Raw genomic sequence first — 16477 nt, 5'->3', positions numbered from 1 at the left:
ATTATTTACCAATATCAAACAAAAATCCAGATTTAGATATGTTGAAAGAGTCAAAAGTAAATGGATATATCATATATGTTATTGATCAACTGGTTTTAAGGATTAAGAAAAAATATTTTATTAATCAACTGGTTTTAAGAGTTAAGAAAATTTGGAAGAAATTCAAGTATTTTTTTTAGGTAATAGTAATAAAGAACAGTTGACTTTAAGAAATATAATGACATACTATCAATTTCGAATTATAGAAAATTGTTAATCACTAATTTACTTTTATATTCTAATATATTTTCTTAATATGTGTGAAAATACTAAAGTTTAGATTAGTTAGGGAGAAAAAATGGTGTATGTTAGAAAAAAATTTGAATTGTTAGTAGTTCGACCGGTCAAATAAATGTTGGTTTGATGCTGTCAGATTTGAATTATTGTGTTGGAGACAGATGATTTTATGTTTGTGGAACCATCATAAATATTTAAAAATTCTAGTTTAGAATCCAAATATATATATATGTAGAACGTCCAAAACTTCATGATTAAGTGTGTATCTTTTAGTCTTACCAATTTATCTGAAACAGAAATAGCAACAACTGTTTCTTTTTTTGTCGTGAAAATGTTTTAAAACATAGATTAATTCAATAAAGTGTTTACATTATTAGTATGTTAGTTTATCTCTCAAATCTTTTGCATAAAGTGAAGAACAGTGTAACTGTAAGCATGATTGTGTATATTCCGAATATTCGACCGACGACTCATAAGTAATATATATGATATAACTTTAGTCTTCAAAAGATAACACACATGAGACATGTGAATGATCGATGGTTAGTATTCTTTTCAAAATATGACGGTTTCTTAAAAATATCAGGAAGAAACAAGTACAAGACTACATATCATCAGTTGTTAACTTTATACACACTTGTAAAATTAATTTACCCATGATCAAGTAGCCAAATTTTGACCAAAATCGATTTCTAACAACAGTCTCCACATGTCAGTGTTTGGTGAACCGGAACAAAACCATAATGGGACACTGTATTCTGTAAACGAAAACAAACCGGCGGTCCAAATTGCTAACCGCCAAAACCTCGTGACGTTTCACCAAAACTGATATGACGACCGCCTTTATTCATGGTTTAGTGTGGTTCTGATTCAAGAAACAAAATTACTATAAACTCTCTATGTATAAAAAATTGGATCTCTGTTTTTTTTTCTTTCTAAAGTTTATAAGACTGACAATAAAAATCATTCACAAGGACAATCTTGTTTAAAACTAATTTAACGTTAACGGGAGAAAAAGAAAAAATACTACTAATAGTCCATTTCTTTTTTTTTCTCACCAGAAGCTTACCCACTAACTGTAACCTAACTTACCATTAGTATTTGATATGTTTAATGAATTGTAAAGGAGAAGAAACAAAGAAACACTGAGGCCACTATAATAAGCCAACAACGGTCCAAAGATGGATAAGGTCGGTCCAAAAGCTAAATAATTCGACAATGCTCTGGACACATGGCTTTTTATGTCGTAAACGGTCCCATTTTTGATTTTTAGAAAATATTATAAACGGTTTTTTTTTTTTTAAGTAGAAAAACAAAGTAGATTCTAGTTGCAAAACCTTAAGCATGGTTCATGCCTTTGCACTATTATTTTTCATTTCATCATGTTGTTATATAATAGCTTTTTTTATCAATATGACAGCAAGCTTTTACCATTATCAAACGGGTTATTTTATTTCTCGTTTCTGAGGGTATTAAAAATTTCGAGGATCAAAACCAGTTATATCTACGTATGACTTATGAGTGTAATAATAGGTAAATAGGTTAGACAACTTGTAAAACGAGAGATTTGACGTCAAAGTTGCCTTAGAAAGAACATTTTTTTGATAAATCAAACTGAAAAACAATTGAATTTTGATAATCTAATATTTGTTCCAGTGCACCGTTTACAACTATGAACTATGTATTGAATGTCTGACAATAAAGTGGCCACAGTTGTTTGGACATTCAAATTTTATACACGGTGACAAAAGTCTCTAGCTAGTTTATACGTTGTAATTCGATTAAAAAGATGAAAAATTAAAGAAGAATTTCAAGAATAAAACGAAAATGATTTTTTATCTTAATTTCTAAGAATTTGCTAGCTCAAGGTGGTTTGATCTTGTGTCACGATTATTCATCATCTTTATTTATAAATTCAATTTAAAAAAAAAAACAAAATATTGAAAAGAAAAGCATCTTGTGATTATCCAGAAAAATGTTGTAGAACTAGAAGAAACAAGAACCTACGCGGGTTTAGGTTCCATAGTGAAATAATAAACCCAGAAACTCTTCGAAACTTCTAGCACCTCTCAGAAACTATTACTATAAACCCTAATCCCATTCTTATAAATCCAACAATTATTGGCTTTTTCTTTCAAACTCAAACATAACAAGAAAACAAAAAAATCAAGAAATTTATCGACTTGCAAATTAACAATGGCTCTAGCTCGTCTAGCTTTGAGAAACCTTCAGCAAAAATTGTCTCCTAGTCTGATTGGTCAATCTTGTGAAAGGGGTATGGTCAGTAATCGACATAATCCAATGAAGCTAAACAGATACATGGCTACTTCGACTACTGGTGAACAACAAGAGGAAAAGAAGAACACACAAGTGAGTGTGTCCGAGAAGAAATCTCCTCAACGCAATTCCCCACGGAGACGTGGCCGCAAAAGTCTCTGGCGTAACACTGACGATCATGGCTACTTCGCTCCTGCCCTAAATGGTACGTTTGTATTTCTATGCTCAATATAAGGATCAGAAACATGAATATTTTCATTTTTGTTTATTACATTTTTAGCAAAATTATCACTACTTTTACTTTTGCTCTGTTTTGGGATTTAATATCAAAATTATAAAATTATAAAAGTACTCATTAAATTGCAAATAAATTCTGAAAAAGAGGTACCGTAGCAAATCTAAAGTGTCTGAATTTTTAAATTTTAGGACATTTTAGATATTCGTTAAAACGATCTATGAGTTTTTTTTTTTAATAAATTAAATTAACAGAAAATTTTGGTTTATTTTACATTTTCGTTTCGTAAATCACATCGACTTAATTAACTTCTCTCTTTTTGCTTGAAAACAGAGTTTTTTACTCCCAGTCTAGGAAACGCCCTGATGCAAGCAACAGAGAACATAAACAGAATTTTCGACAACTTCAACATTAGACCATCTCAACTAATGGGTCAAGTGAAAGAGCAAAACGACTGTTACAAACTCAGATACGATGTTCCAGGGTTAACCAAAGATGACGTGAAGATCACGGTAGATGATGGAGTCTTGGTGATTAAAGGAGAACACAAGGCGGAAGAAGAAAAAGGCTCACCTGAAGAAGACGAGTACTGGTCTTCAAAGAGTTATGGTTACTACAACACGAGCTTGTCTTTGCCTGATGATGCTAAGGTTGAGGAGATCAAAGCAGAGCTCAAGAATGGTGTGCTTAATGTTGTGATTCCTAGGACGGAGAAGCCAAAGAAGAATGTTCAGGAGATATCTGTTGAGTAAGAGGTCCGAGTGTTGTTTTTGATCCTTTTGGTGGAATAAGTCAAGATTGTTGTACTCGTTTTATGTTTGTAATGCGAATGGAATAAATTGCTATTTACAGTAATTGACTTGCGCAAAAGAAAGAAGCCAAAAGTGATGATACAATATGATAGACCAAATGAACAAGCAAAGAATGTTGTATTGTTTGGGTGTTTGCTTTGCTATTTGTATGCTAATTTCGTAATTACTGTACGCAAAATATAGCCTAAAATATAAACACAAGAAGTCCATATCTGTAATGCACAGTATGTTAGTGATTTGTTTTTTTTGCTCATTTTGTATGCTATACATGTAGTCATGTTGTACATATTCCATATTCCATTTTGTTACGCATTAAATTATTTGTTATTAATAAATACAGTATTTTAGTGTATTGTTCAGTTTATTTTTTAAAAAATATAATATTATTTGAAATAAACGATATAATATTTGAATATTTAAAGGAAAATAGTAGAAAATATTGCTTTGTGTCAAATAACATATTTTACAAAATTTTGTAATGTTAATGATTTTGTTTTTGGTGTTTTATGCATGTATCCATTTTTATCAAATTATTAATGTGTAAATTCAAAAAAAAAAACATTATTGACAAGAAAGAAGGAAAAAAAAAACATTTGATTATCAATTATTATTAATTTTTAAAAATAATAAAAATGAATAAAATAAAATAAAGAGAAAACGAACATCAAGGTCCAAAAATATCTTGTGAAAAAAAATGGCGACTGCGTTTTCCAACACAAGTCCAAGCTCCAACCTTTACCTTCATCGCTTCCGTCAAAGCCTCTCTCTTCCATCTCAGTCGTGCTTCTCACCGTCTCCGTTGTCTCGGCTTCATCCTCAGACCCAGACCCTTTTCTTCGTCGCTACTCCCGTCCGCGTAAGACGCATCGCCGTCGCTCCTCTCGGCCCTCCAACGCCGCCTAGTCCCGACCCACCTCCGCCTAAAAACACGACCGAGCCCACAAGTTTGTGTTTCCCTTCTTACCCATAAGACCTAGTTACTATGTTTCAGCTCTGAGTTCTTGATTTTGTTTACTGCTAATTCTTGTTTTCACTCATTCGAATTCGATGAAATTGCATTACGGAATTCGAATTGGGAATAATTTGTTGCTGGTACTGATTCTTAGTTACAGAGATAATCGAATTACTCAAGATCGATTAGGGTTTATGGCTTTATGCCTAAAGTTTTAATCTTTGTGACCGTTTATGTTAAAGCATTACAACTTGTGAATGTTTGGTCTTTGATAAAGTCATAACAATTGAGTTTGGTTTCACATCTTGTTTTATTGACTTTAAAAAGTCTTTTTCTTTTATTGCTTTGTGTAGGTCTTATGGGAGTAGCGTCGATGATACAAGATCGTGTAAAGATCTTTACTGCAGTACTAATTTGGATCTCACTCTTCTTCTGGGCTTCAGCATTACAAGGAAGAGATAGAGGAAATGGTAAAGGGAAGAAGGGTTCGAGATTCAAGTAGTATTAGATAGTTTGGTGTGGTGATGATTGATGATTAATGAAGACTCACTACACTACACATGTGTGTGTGTATATATATATACTACCAAGTATGATTCTTTCTTGTAACAAACATTACAGTTTATACTAGAAACTAGATTTTGCTCTTCTTCCTTCACATGCAAAGGAAACAAATTCTTTTGGGATATCTCTAGGTCGGAGGAGCTATAGAGATTGCTTTACATTTGTTATCATGCTGGTGATGAAACTAAAGTACTTTGTATTGAGATCAAATTGCTCTTGGATCATTGTTTTCTTCAGTGTAGATGGCTAGATGCCTAGATGCCTAGATGACTAGATGTATTGGGTTTGTGCTTGATTCAGCCAAATGGTAAAACGGCACCGGTTCTTATGTTTGAATTATGTTGCATTAAATGGGCCAGTAAACTTGGTTGGGCTTAAGCATACCCTTTTTGATTGGCTTCTCTATCCAAAATTTCCCAAAATTATTCAATTCTTGTAGATAGATATATATTTAAAATAGTGGTTGTAATTATTCATGATATGAAAATGAAATAACTGGATTTAGGTAAAATCTTATTCAAAACTGGGTTAATGAATCAACCAGCACATGATTAGTTGGACCTCTTTTGGTTAAAGGCTGGTAGAAAGTTAGAAATGGCATTTTATGATATAAAGCTAACATTTTATTTCTGACCACACTGAATATTTAACAATCTAACCAAATAAAGATTTTTGGTGAACAAAACATTAAATATAAAAACATATGAGATTTTTTTCTATATTTGATTAATTTTTATCTGTTTATTTTTTTTTAATTTATTTCCCCATAGAGATCTTCACACACCATGAAAAAACTAATATTTTTTTTTTGTCAAAATGAAAAAACTAATATTTATGAAAATTTTCTATAAGAAGTTGCAAGAGTTTTGTAATTTTGATTTGTAATTTTGTATTATTCATCAAGATTCAAAATTAAGAAATTTTGATTAGTTGTCATGAGTCATCAACAGGACATGAAAAGGAAAGATTAAAAAATTCAAAAAAAAAACAATACATAGAATAATACCTTTTAAATTAATTTATTACTATATAAATACTATATGTGTGGATATGCACAATCATTCCCACTAATATTATAATGTGATTCTTTATAAAGTGTATAAATTTTCAAATTAAAACAGCTAAACAAACACACAACTCACATTCAAAAAGTGGCTAAGCAAAGAAGAAGAATATTCTAAGCAAAATTTGTTTCTCTTCTTCAAGAAGTAAAATCGAATTCTCTCTCTCTCTCATTAAGCACCAAAGAGGTTTCTGTTTTTTTTTTTTGCTTTGCTGTTACATTCTCCAGGATTGAAAAAAAGGCGTTACCTTTACTCTTCTCTTCTCTGTCCCTCTTTGCAGTTAACGAAGAAGAGTGTAGAAACGAAAAAGATCACTTTTTTTTTTTGCTTGTGGGTTGTTCAAAGATGCAATTGTTTAGTTGCTTTTGCTGTGGAAAGGGATTTGATCGGTACGTATTAGTTTTTCTCTTGATTTCAACTTTGATTTGGTTTTATGGGTTTTATCTAATTGTTGTGTTCTTCGAAAAAACTGTTCTTGGTTTTATCCGTTTTGGCTGTTCTTCTTAATTAGGGTTTTGTGATTTTTATCTATTCATGTTCAAAATTTGGTCTTTGGTGTAAAGTTTGGATTTTTCGAACTATAATCTACTGTTGGATAAGCTAAAGATTCGGATTTGATAGACCTGAGAAGAAACTAAGGTGTGTTTTGTTTCGATGTCACAAATTACACAGGAAGAAGAAGGTGAAAACAGAGCCATCATGGAGGATTTTTTCGCTCAAGGAGCTTCACGCAGCCACAAACAGTTTTAATTACGATAACAAGCTTGGTGAAGGTCGATTTGGCAGTGTATATTGGGGTCAGCTATGGGATGGATCTCAAGTAATGATACATCGATGATTACTTGATATATTGAAATCTGTTATGTTCCGGGTCAGCATTGTATCGAATTAGTTTGTGTTACTGTTTTGAGTTAGTAGAATCACAATGTGTTTTGGTCTCTTTGATATTCATATTGTAATGAGTTTTTGTTGTTGTTGTTTGTAGATTGCAGTCAAGAGATTGAAGGCATGGAGTAGTAGAGAAGAGATAACTTTTGCTGTAGAAGTCGAGATTCTTGCCCGTATCCGCCACAAGAATCTATTGAGTGTAAGAGGTTACTGTGCTGAAGGACAAGAGCGACTCATTGTGTATGACTACATGCCAAATTTGAGCCTGGTCTCTCATCTTCATGGTCAGCATTCATCTGATTCGCTTCTTGATTGGACCAGGCGGATGAATATTGCTGTAACCTCTGCTCAGGCAATTGCGTAAGTCTTCACTCTTCAGGATCAAAATAGTTCATATAGATTGGAAGTATCTACTGTTGACTGATCTTTTGCTTTTTGTATTTGTACAGCTACTTGCACCATTTTGCTACACCTCGAATAGTCCATGGAGATGTGAGAGCAAGTAATGTGCTGCTAGATTCTGAGTTTGAAGCTCGGGTTACAGATTTTGGATATGGCAAGATGATGCCAGATGATGCAGGAGATGGAGGTAACAAAATCACCAAGGGTAATAACATTGGGTATCTCTCACCAGAATGTATCGAATCAGGAAAAGAATCAGACATGGAAGATGTGTATAGTTTTGGTGTTGTTTTGCTGGAGCTTGTGACTGGTAAGAGACCTATTGAAAGGGCAAGCTTAACAACAAAACAGGGTATCACCGAATGGGTTTTACCTTTGGTTTACGAAAGAAAGTTTGGTGAAATTGTGGATCATAGGCTGAATGGGAAGTATGTAGAAGACGAGCTGAAAAGGGTAGTTTTGATTGGGCTTATTTGTGCTCAGAAGGAGCCAGAGAAGAGACCAACAATGTCTGAAGTTGTGGAGATGCTGATGAATGAATCAAAGGAGAAAATGTCTCAGCTTGAAGCTAATCCACTCTTCAATGGAAACAATGTAGGGGAAGTTATAGATGAAAGCTCAGAGATCATTGCAGAAGAGAGAGATCATCAGTAACAAGAACAAGAATAGATTTGATTTTACATATTCTTTTTTTTTATATATCTTGTGAGAATTTGTTTTTGGTTGTGTTTGCTTTTTAGAGTGGGTTGTGCTTGTTTTTAGAAGAGCTAAGTTGTTTTTTTAAATGTGTTTTTCAGTTTAAGATTTTGAGTTTGATCATTGATGCTTGAGAGCTTGTAAGAGAGTGTAGTGGTACATATATGGTCTTAATGAGAAAAAGTATTTCTGATAAAAACATATGATCATATTATGAGCCCTGAGTTAACCTTGATGAAGAAGATTCAGTTGGACCCTGGATCCAGCACAGGTAGACGGCAATGCAAACTGATTGATTTATCGGTTTGACGGGTTCCAGGAACCAAGAACTGGAAGATCACTGTCAAGCAAGCACCTTGAGGAGCAATCCCATAGAAAGCAGAATCTGGTTTGGTTAAGTGACACTGAAGACTCTTTGAGAAGTGCTTAACACTCACTTGCACAGACTGAGCATCTCCTCTAGCAATAGCTCTCTCTGAACGAGCCTGAGCACTTAAGTTCCTATCCTCAACAGGAGCTTGAGATTTCTCGCCAATAACCGAAAGCCTCTGGAACTCAGTACCAAGCCTAATCAAAGTCGTCGAGATTTGCACTTGCAGATCACCGTGCTTGCTTATCGTGACGTTAAGAACATCCCCAACATGTCTCATATGATCAACAAAGTTCTGCAGCTGATTCGAGTCTTGTACTTGAACAAGAGTAGGAGGCAAGTCTTGAGCCGAGTCAAGCGCAGTCTGAAGCTCGATAACTTGAGACCGAGACAACGGTTTCGAAATCGGAACATCTTGAATAACAGCAGACTTGTACCCTTTAGTCTCAAACGTCAGAAACGGCATCGGCTGTGTACAGTTAGGAGGAAGCTTCTTCACCAATTTGATCTGCAATCTATTAGAAGCTAACCCACCACTGAACTCAGTACAGATACTAACACTGCTCTTCACAGCTCGGTACAGAAGAGCAACATCCAAGGAGAAAGCAATACGGTCCTCGTTCTGACTCGAGATACGGTAATCATCAAAGAGAACATCTTTGCGAAACTGAGCAATGCATTGGACTCCATCACCATTGAGAAGGTTATGAAGGAAGAACAAGTGTTCTTTAGTGAGAAGAAGATGACAGGTCTTCCCCATTTTGTCAAATGCTGGAAGAAACCTCTTCTCTAAGAGACTCACACCATTCTCAGTCATAAACGCCTTAAACTTCATTTCACTGTCACAGAGCAACAATACGATTTAGCGAATCTTATAAGAAATTACTCTGTGAACTCACAAACGCAATAGAATCAGGAACCTAAAGCGATTCTTCAAAACTAAAAGCCCAGATTCAATCAAACACATACGAGATTATCCAAATTTAGGTTAAACTAAATTGTAATCGGAGTTTCCCCAAACCTGGAGAGTTGTATTGTATCGATGCGGTCGCCTGGATGAAGGAAACTATAAGCTGCAGTGAAGAATTAAACAATCTGTATCACTAATTCATGAACATTAGTTGTGAAATATGACAGATTCAGAGAAATTTAGGAACTACGAACTCACCGGCGACGGTAAAATTTCTGATTTTTGCGCCAAAACAAACTCTGAAAGATCAAGGAGAAAGAGGGAATCGTCAGATTTTTTTTTTGTGTGGATATTTTTGGGTATGCAAAGCCCATTATGGTCATATTAAGCATACAATACTCAAAGGCCCCATAGGGATAAAATGGGAATTCACAATTTGTTTGTACATACAGGGTGGTATTGGAGGCGAGAATGTGAAAGAATTTATTAGAAAAGAATTAGTGACACAATTCATAGATTTTCTTGTAATGTAAAAGATTTTCAAATCTTTCTTTGTGATTCTAACTACTATAATTTGTATCATTTTATTAGATTTGAACAGAATTTTAATAGAATTGAAAATGGATAAATTCTTCTAGTTTCCATCTAACGTAGAAAATAGTAGACAAGATTCAAACAACAGAAACAAATTGAAAATAGATAAATTCGCTCCTTCATCCTCTATCCACGAAGGCTAGGATTTAAAAATTCAACAGAAACAAACACTACAATAGTTTATTAGATGTAGCAATTTTATTAAATGCAAAACTTGAAAATTAAAATCTATCTATCAATAAACTTTTACATAGTAGCATCTTTCCACATGTCTTCGGCAGTCTTCGACAGACATGCTCACAAATACGTCTTTCATTTTCAACGTATGGATCCTGGTTACTGCATCATAGCGGACATGATCTTCCAAATCAGGGATCTCTTTGACAGCATCCCAAACATTATTCTTTTTTTTCTGAGTTTCTCTAAGCTCAACTTCTCTTTGTTGTCTTTCTTCCCTTTGTTGAATCAGACTTACCATCTGAGTGCTAACTCCAACCATTTCAGTTAATACCTTCTCTGAAGACTCACCATGATTAGTTGAATCTGATGGATCTCCATTACGAGCTCTTTTCCTAGTAGGTAACTTTGGTTTAACAGAGACTTCATCCACCTCGTCGTCATCCCCCAAATCATCTCTTGCTTGAAGATCATCATCTTCGTCTTCAAAAGTTTCAGCATTTGAATCACTACCAAGTCCAAACGTGTTGATTCCCTTTGCTATAACAGTTTCAAAAATCAATTGTAAATCCTCAAAATCTTCAAAAGTGCTGGTCCTCAGTTTTTCATGCCTTGGATGCCCCTGAAAAAACATCATACATTAATTATTATTTATCAATTGTGATTAAAATATATTTAAATTTGGGAAAGTTAACCAAAGAGAATTACCAACAAGTAGGCTGCCCACACATCATCTGGAGCTGTAAATTGTTTTCTGATGGGATCCCATCCAAAACCAGAGCTAAAGCGTAAGAGTTCAGAATACACATTATATTCCCTTCTTAAAGTCTTCATTCGACTTAAGTAATTCGTGTAAGTCTTATTGCATTTAAGCTTTTTATTTAGCATTGGTAGTATCTTTGTCTCTACCTTAGCTTTACTTATCGAACCGTTTTTGTCACGCCACCCCCGTTTGATAGCTTCAACTAATGTAGCCTGCAACTCTTGACACTCTTCATATGTCCAAGCATTATATGAATTTTTCTTGGTTTTTGTTTCTGTGTGCGACCCTTCTCCGGTATCCATTCTAAAGAGAAAAAAACAAAAAAAAAACATAAAGAAATGAATAAACATGGGAGTATAAGTAACTATATAAAATTAAAACAGAGAACTTACGAAGGATGACTTCAAATTGTTTTCGTGAGATGGTTTGTTTTGCTTTTGAGAAGTGAAAGGATCTCCAATATTATATAGGAGAAGTAAGTGTAACAAATACTACTTTTTAGGGATTTTATGATATATGATTGATAAGAGTGTATGGTAATTTAAAATTTGAAAATGTAGAATATCCATAAAGAATATTTAGTCAATAACACTTTTACCAAATCACAATCTGAATTAAAACAAACACTAATAACGTCTCTCATTTAACAATAATAGTCTTATTTTCAATATCTCGATGTTTAAAAGATGTATATGTCCAAGGATGGAGGATGGAGGTAAAGTGGTAAGTTGGACGGTGAAGTTTTCGGGACCATCCGAAGGATGAAGGTAAAGTGGTGAGAGAGATGCTTCTTCCGTCGTACGAGCACTTGGTGTTGTCGTCATCATCTCTTAGTTGTCTTGTCTTTCTTCTTCTTTTCCTTCTTCCTCTGTTTTTTTTTAATGTTTCTACTCTGATACCATGTCAAAGGTTCTGCAGAGAATTGTATATCTTCCTCATTCATCACCAAACAATATATATACTACAAAAGATAGAGAGAGAGCCTTCAAACCAGAGCGAGCATGTGTTTTCTGTTCAATAAAGAAGCTTTGGTTCATGCTCTATTGTCTTGTCTAAGAGGGTGCCTAAGCTTACTTATGCCTGTTGTTGGTTCTGATGGATCCAGTTTCAGTGTCCGGTCTCAGGTCTTGAATTCAATGGAGAAAGTACAAGTTTTTCGCTTTGGGGACATGTGATGAGTTCCAAGGCGTTGATGGAAGTGAAGTCTACTTCTTCGTGTTTGGTGTGTCACGCGGATGTCAAAGAGTCTGATAAGATTGTGATCAACGGTACAGAAGAGGAAGTGAGCTCGTTGAGGGAGAAGTTGGAGAAGGAGAAAGCAAAGCTGAGAGAGATGAAAGGTGTCTCAAATAAGAGCGGTACTGCTGTGGTGGCTGATACAGGAGCAAAGGTCGCAAAGATGGCTGATACAGGAGAGCAAAGGTTGCAAAGAGACAGATGGTTGATGGGAATGTCAATGGCAATTATGGTATTACTGTGAAGAAATTCAAAGCGGCCGGTTAATGCTACCAAGGAAGTCTACGCTTCTCTCTTTACTCTTGAAGAAGTCTGTTTTCTGGCCATTTTTTATTTTACTTGCAGAGTACTATCCAAATCCTACGTTAAAATGTCAGACATTTTTCTTCACAATTTGCACTAACAATTCTTTAACATTCTAGTTAAATCAAGTTGCTATTATAAAATACATAACATCCAATAACACCAGAATTTAATAGTAATGAAAAGTTAAGGACTTGAATAACAGTGGAATTCAAATGAATTTAAAAGACTGCTTAAAAGTACTTAATCCAATAACAGATGAATTTAAAAGACTTGATAAAATGTTTAATCCAATAACACTGGAATTCAAATGTCTAATAAATTCTTTCTCATTCTCCTGTCCAATACCCCCTCCTTAGAATTTTACTTTTTTTCACTAGTGTATTTGCGGTTGAACAACATAGTGAAAAAGTAAAAAAATATATAAATAAGATTTTTGTTTTTGTTTTATATACAGATATTTAGTTTTACAAATCCTTGTATAAACACTAAAAGGCTACTATTGTTTGTACTCTACACTATGAACTTTGTCCAAAGACTGTTGAAGAGCTTGCATTGCTACTTTATAATGATCCAAAGAAACTGATCCTTCTTCAACTACCTGAAGAGCGTTTTTATACAACTGATCAAACCATTGAACACGGTCTGTGCCTTCGACAAAACCGGTCAAGGCATTACCGGCGAAGTGGATTCTTTTGTAGTCTTTTCTCCACCGTGGTAGAATATAACGCAAAGGTATTTCTTCAACGCCATTGAAGTTGAGAACACAGAGAGCATGTCTGCATAAGTATCCGTAGAAGTTGAAGCAGCTACATATGCACCGCACTTCACCAACAGATCTGTTGTACAGAACCTCGAAATCTCTGATTTCTCTTCTGTTGGATTCGCCTACGACACGTTCTTTCACAAGGAAGATAAGCAAAGGCCCATCCACGTGAAGCGGTGTTGTGCTGAAACATGAGTACATTTCTTCTACCTCTACTTGGAATTTCTTGAACATGTTTCTCGTGTAGATTCTTGAGAGCTGACTCTCGAAGGAACACTTTGTTTTAAGCTCGGCTGTGTTTGAGTTGAGAGACTCCATGTCGCTGAGAGTTTCTTCCTTGTGCTTCTTCTGCAGAGCTAGCTCGTACTTATCAAGAAACTCTTTCAACGGTGTTTGCTTGTGAACATACCTCTCGAAAAATGGATTCAGGGTTTCTCCAGGATGAGCAGCGGCGATTCCTGCGAAAAACGTGTCTTTGAGATAAACCGGAGCCCATTTAACTCGCTCTTCATACAAGGAACGGAGCCATTCGTTGTCGACAATCCCAAAATTGTGAACCAAGAACCCCCAAGCTGCTTCAAACTCAACAACTTTTAAGGTTTCGTAAACTGCTTTCGTTAATGCCTTCCTCACGCCATCATAGTTATGTAACCCTCCTAGTTTCTCGGGGATTTTCCTCATTATATGTGTCAGACTGAATCGGTGATGAGATCCTGGAAACACTTGAGAGATCGCAGCCTCTAAAGGCTTGCATCTGTCTGTGACAATGGTTTGAGGAGAACACTTCATGACACTGAGCCATACTTTGAGCAACCAATGGTAAGATTCCATTTTCTCTCCAGCAAGAAGACCACAACTAAGCAATGTAGTTTTCCCATGGTGATTCACTCCTGTAAATGTCACCAGTGGAACCTCGAACTTTCCGGATATATAAGAATTGTCTATGAAGATGACATCACCAAAGTAACTGCAAGAAACTTTAGAGAAAGCATCTGCCCAAAACACATTCCTTAGTTGACCTTCATCATTTACATCCATCAAGTAAAAAAAAGTAGGATTTGTCAACTGCATACGGCAAAAGTAGTTGTAGATTGCTGCAGAGTCTCCTTTCTTAAGGTTCAGCACATCGGGTGAACCAGCTGAGTTCTGAAACTGTTTCTTAAGAGTCAAACTTGGGTTCACGTTGTCCACAGTATCCATCACACGTGTCCGGTAAAGCTTAACCGTCTTAGCATCTGAGACAGGGCTAGATACACACTTCCTCTTGGTCCCATTCCTTTTAACAGATTTACACAACTTGGAACCGAGCAAATGGTTATGATCAAGTGTTACTTCAATTACCCGCCACCTCTTAGAATCCACCTGCCTCATTCTAATCATTGCAGGGCAACCAGTTCGAGTTTCTTTTCTAACACGATTCACATCGTTAATCCTCTTGAAACCTTGACTACTACAACAAAGCACAGCACCATACTTCTCTTTACTACGCCGCTTAAACCACGAGTTCTTCACTCTTACTCTAAATCCAACTTCAGTAGCGTAACAGTTATAGTAGTTATAAGCATCATCATAAGAGTCAAACTCCATCCCAACCGCAGGGGCTTCGAATTCTTTTCCCTCAACAAGTAAACCGCTCTGTTCATCAAACTCTCCCGTAGCCGCATCATCCTCGCTCCTCCGATCTTGGTTTTGACAAAATCCAACATCAATCTCATGATCACTACTACAAACTAAAGCTTCATCATCATCACCTATCCGTAAAGTACATCCACCATCTGACATTGGATCATCTCTTTCAAGAATCTCGTCGTTCTGTAAATACTCAGATGCCTGCACCTGTAACAATACATCATCTAATGAATGACTAAACACAAACTCTTCAACCCCAAAATGTGAATAAAGCTATCAACTTTATCATCACCACTGCAACACAAATATACTCAACCCTAGTGAAATCAAATGCAAGATCATCACAAACCCCAAAAATTCTAAAAACTTGAGCTTGAGAGCGAAATCACATACATCTTCATCGACGGATTCACTTCTCTCCATTGGTGATTTGGTTCCTCTTTCTACCTCAATTTCTTTTGGAAAAGCACTTGGCTTTATTCAACTGCCGGAGCAGAGCCGTGAAATTGATCGGTACGGGACGGATCCGGATCGGGTTGTGAACGGAAGATCCGACCCGGGATGGTGATTTTTTTGCGCGGGTATTGACCTTTTTATAATCGGTTTAGCTTCTTCTTGTGACGGTGAAGGTCTTTTGAGGGCTCGACTGGTGACTCTAGCATTTTCACCAACATTGGTACACCTTAGGGTTTTCACAGATTCAAAGCACGTGCTACTAAACGCTGTCGTTTCTTAGTACTTACACATCAAACCCTCTATTTTTGTTAAATATCAAAAAAGATCCAAACTTTGAAAATTGTCAGTCTACCCTAAGCACGAATCAAACATTGTCGTTTTATCACCTGAGTTTATATTTGCCGTTCGTGGGATGCTGCTATGTACCTTTTCACCTTTTCACCACAGTCAAGAACTATGGCAGTGAGTGGTGACATGAAAAAGCGGAATTGGGAAGGCATAAATATTAAATATGCACTTTGTTACCAATCACCAAAAAATAGAAGCAAAATGTGGTTTTAGGAAAAAAGAGAAACGTAAGTTTTGCGGTTTTTTTATGCTCTATAATACAAGTGGACCGCAGTTCAGATAACAACCCTCCATTATCCAACGGTTTTGTGCAAATACGCCTATGTCCAATGTATAATTTTATTTTATTTTATTTTGACTTTTTTTTTTAACTTACCAGCATTTATTAAATATATAATATGTAAGTATTGTTTGGTTTTAGAATGAAACTTTTACAACAACTTAACACTAGATTTCATCATATATTTTAATATTATTTTATTTTATTTCATTTTTTTATGATTGTATTTTCTAATTCATTTAGTAATATGTATTTTTTATAATAATTTAGGTATCTAAAGTTCATAATTGTATGAAAGTGTTTCTTCATTAAAACAAAACAAAAAATAAGTTATATCTATACTAATTATTAATATATTTTCTAACATTTTTATTAATAGTAATCTGCATGGTTTATGTAATTTAAATTCAGTATTAATAAAAATGAAAATATATAATTATATTAGTTATTAATAAATAATATTAAGTCCGTACCGCAAA

At 35.0% G+C, this 16477-nt stretch overlaps 5 protein-coding genes and 1 pseudogene across 7 annotated transcripts; 3 read left to right on the top strand and 3 right to left on the bottom strand.

Annotated features, from left to right (window-relative positions):
• Positions 1–2224: 2224 nt before the first annotated feature.
• LOC104758575 (26.5 kDa heat shock protein, mitochondrial) lies at positions 2225–3643 on the top strand. Its single transcript, XM_010481465.2, has 2 exons — positions 2225–2758; positions 3122–3643. The coding sequence occupies exons 1-2, from the start codon at positions 2473–2475 to the stop codon at positions 3538–3540; spliced, it is 705 nt and encodes a 234-aa protein (XP_010479767.2). The 5' UTR covers positions 2225–2472; the 3' UTR covers positions 3541–3643.
• A 614-nt stretch (positions 3644–4257) lies between these two features.
• LOC104758574 (uncharacterized) lies at positions 4258–5201 on the top strand. The gene is made up of 2 exons (XM_010481463.2): positions 4258–4544; positions 4906–5201. Exons 1-2 carry the CDS (start codon positions 4295–4297, stop codon positions 5052–5054), a joined length of 399 nt encoding a protein of 132 aa, XP_010479765.1. The 5' UTR covers positions 4258–4294; the 3' UTR covers positions 5055–5201.
• Positions 5202–6176: 975 nt separating this feature from the next.
• Positions 6177–8365, top strand: LOC104758573 (PTI1-like tyrosine-protein kinase At3g15890). Of its 3 annotated transcripts, none has more exons than XM_010481461.3 (5): positions 6177–6366; positions 6461–6569; positions 6853–7000; positions 7166–7428; positions 7518–8365. In XM_010481461.3, exons 2-5 carry the CDS (start codon positions 6526–6528, stop codon positions 8122–8124), a joined length of 1062 nt encoding a protein of 353 aa, XP_010479763.1. In that variant the 5' UTR covers positions 6177–6366; positions 6461–6525; the 3' UTR covers positions 8125–8365. The 3 variants fall into 3 exon arrangements, with proteins under 3 accessions (XP_010479763.1, XP_087353492.1, XP_010479764.1); XM_087497366.1 differs by having other exon boundaries at positions 6853–7051; positions 7173–7428; XM_010481462.2 differs by having other exon boundaries at positions 6853–7051.
• On the bottom strand, positions 8260–9901 carry LOC104758571 (uncharacterized). The gene is made up of 3 exons (XM_010481459.3): positions 9705–9901; positions 9558–9609; positions 8260–9375 (listed from the first exon to the last, which is right to left on the bottom strand). The coding sequence occupies exon 3, from the start codon at positions 9369–9371 to the stop codon at positions 8412–8414; it is 960 nt and encodes a 319-aa protein (XP_010479761.1). The 5' UTR covers positions 9372–9375; positions 9558–9609; positions 9705–9901; the 3' UTR covers positions 8260–8411.
• A 374-nt stretch (positions 9902–10275) lies between these two features.
• LOC147924849 (uncharacterized protein At2g29880 pseudogene) lies at positions 10276–11282 on the bottom strand (annotated as a pseudogene).
• A 1641-nt stretch (positions 11283–12923) lies between these two features.
• LOC104758570 (protein FAR1-RELATED SEQUENCE 6-like) lies at positions 12924–15594 on the bottom strand. Its single transcript, XM_010481458.3, has 2 exons — positions 15308–15594; positions 12924–15121 (listed from the first exon to the last, which is right to left on the bottom strand). The coding sequence occupies exons 1-2, from the start codon at positions 15335–15337 to the stop codon at positions 13019–13021; spliced, it is 2133 nt and encodes a 710-aa protein (XP_010479760.1). The 5' UTR covers positions 15338–15594; the 3' UTR covers positions 12924–13018.
• Between the last annotated feature and the right edge of the window lie 883 nt (positions 15595–16477).

Source organism: Camelina sativa, chromosome 17, assembly GCF_030686135.1.
Source record: "Camelina sativa cultivar CO46 ecotype springtype chromosome 17, ASM3068613v1".
Classification (NCBI taxonomy): Eukaryota; Viridiplantae; Streptophyta; class Magnoliopsida; order Brassicales; family Brassicaceae; genus Camelina; species Camelina sativa.
The sequence above is the reverse complement of the archived record's forward strand: the minus strand, read 5'-3'. Positions and strand labels throughout refer to the sequence as shown.

What these genes read in the sequence shown, in the direction of transcription:
- LOC104758575 (XM_010481465.2), top strand. Translation starts at nt 2,473, where the DNA reads ATGGCTCTAGCTCGTCTAGCTTTGAGAAACCTTCAGCAAAAATTGTCT. An exon ending in CTTCGCTCCTGCCCTAAATG is followed by an intron (nt 2,759 to 3,121) that starts GTACGTTTGTAT and finishes GCTTGAAAACAG; the next exon opens with AGTTTTTTACTCCCAGTCTA.
- LOC104758570 (XM_010481458.3), bottom strand. Translation starts at nt 15,337, where the DNA reads ATGGAGAGAAGTGAATCCGTCGATGAAGAT. An exon ending in GTGAATCCGTCGATGAAGAT is followed by an intron (nt 15,122 to 15,307) that starts GTATGTGATTTC and finishes GTATTGTTACAG; the next exon opens with GTGCAGGCATCTGAGTATTT.
- LOC104758571 (XM_010481459.3), bottom strand. Translation starts at nt 9,371, where the DNA reads ATGAAGTTTAAGGCGTTTATGACTGAGAATGGTGTGAGTCTCTTAGAG.
- LOC104758574 (XM_010481463.2), top strand. Translation starts at nt 4,295, where the DNA reads ATGGCGACTGCGTTTTCCAACACAAGTCCAAGCTCCAACCTTTACCTT. An exon ending in AAACACGACCGAGCCCACAA is followed by an intron (nt 4,545 to 4,905) that starts GTTTGTGTTTCC and finishes TGCTTTGTGTAG; the next exon opens with GTCTTATGGGAGTAGCGTCG.
- LOC104758573 (XM_010481461.3), top strand. Translation starts at nt 6,526, where the DNA reads ATGCAATTGTTTAGTTGCTTTTGCTGTGGAAAGGGATTTGATCG. An exon ending in TGTGGAAAGGGATTTGATCG is followed by an intron (nt 6,570 to 6,852) that starts GTACGTATTAGT and finishes CAAATTACACAG; the next exon opens with GAAGAAGAAGGTGAAAACAG. An exon ending in ACCTCTGCTCAGGCAATTGC is followed by an intron (nt 7,429 to 7,517) that starts GTAAGTCTTCAC and finishes GTATTTGTACAG; the next exon opens with CTACTTGCACCATTTTGCTA.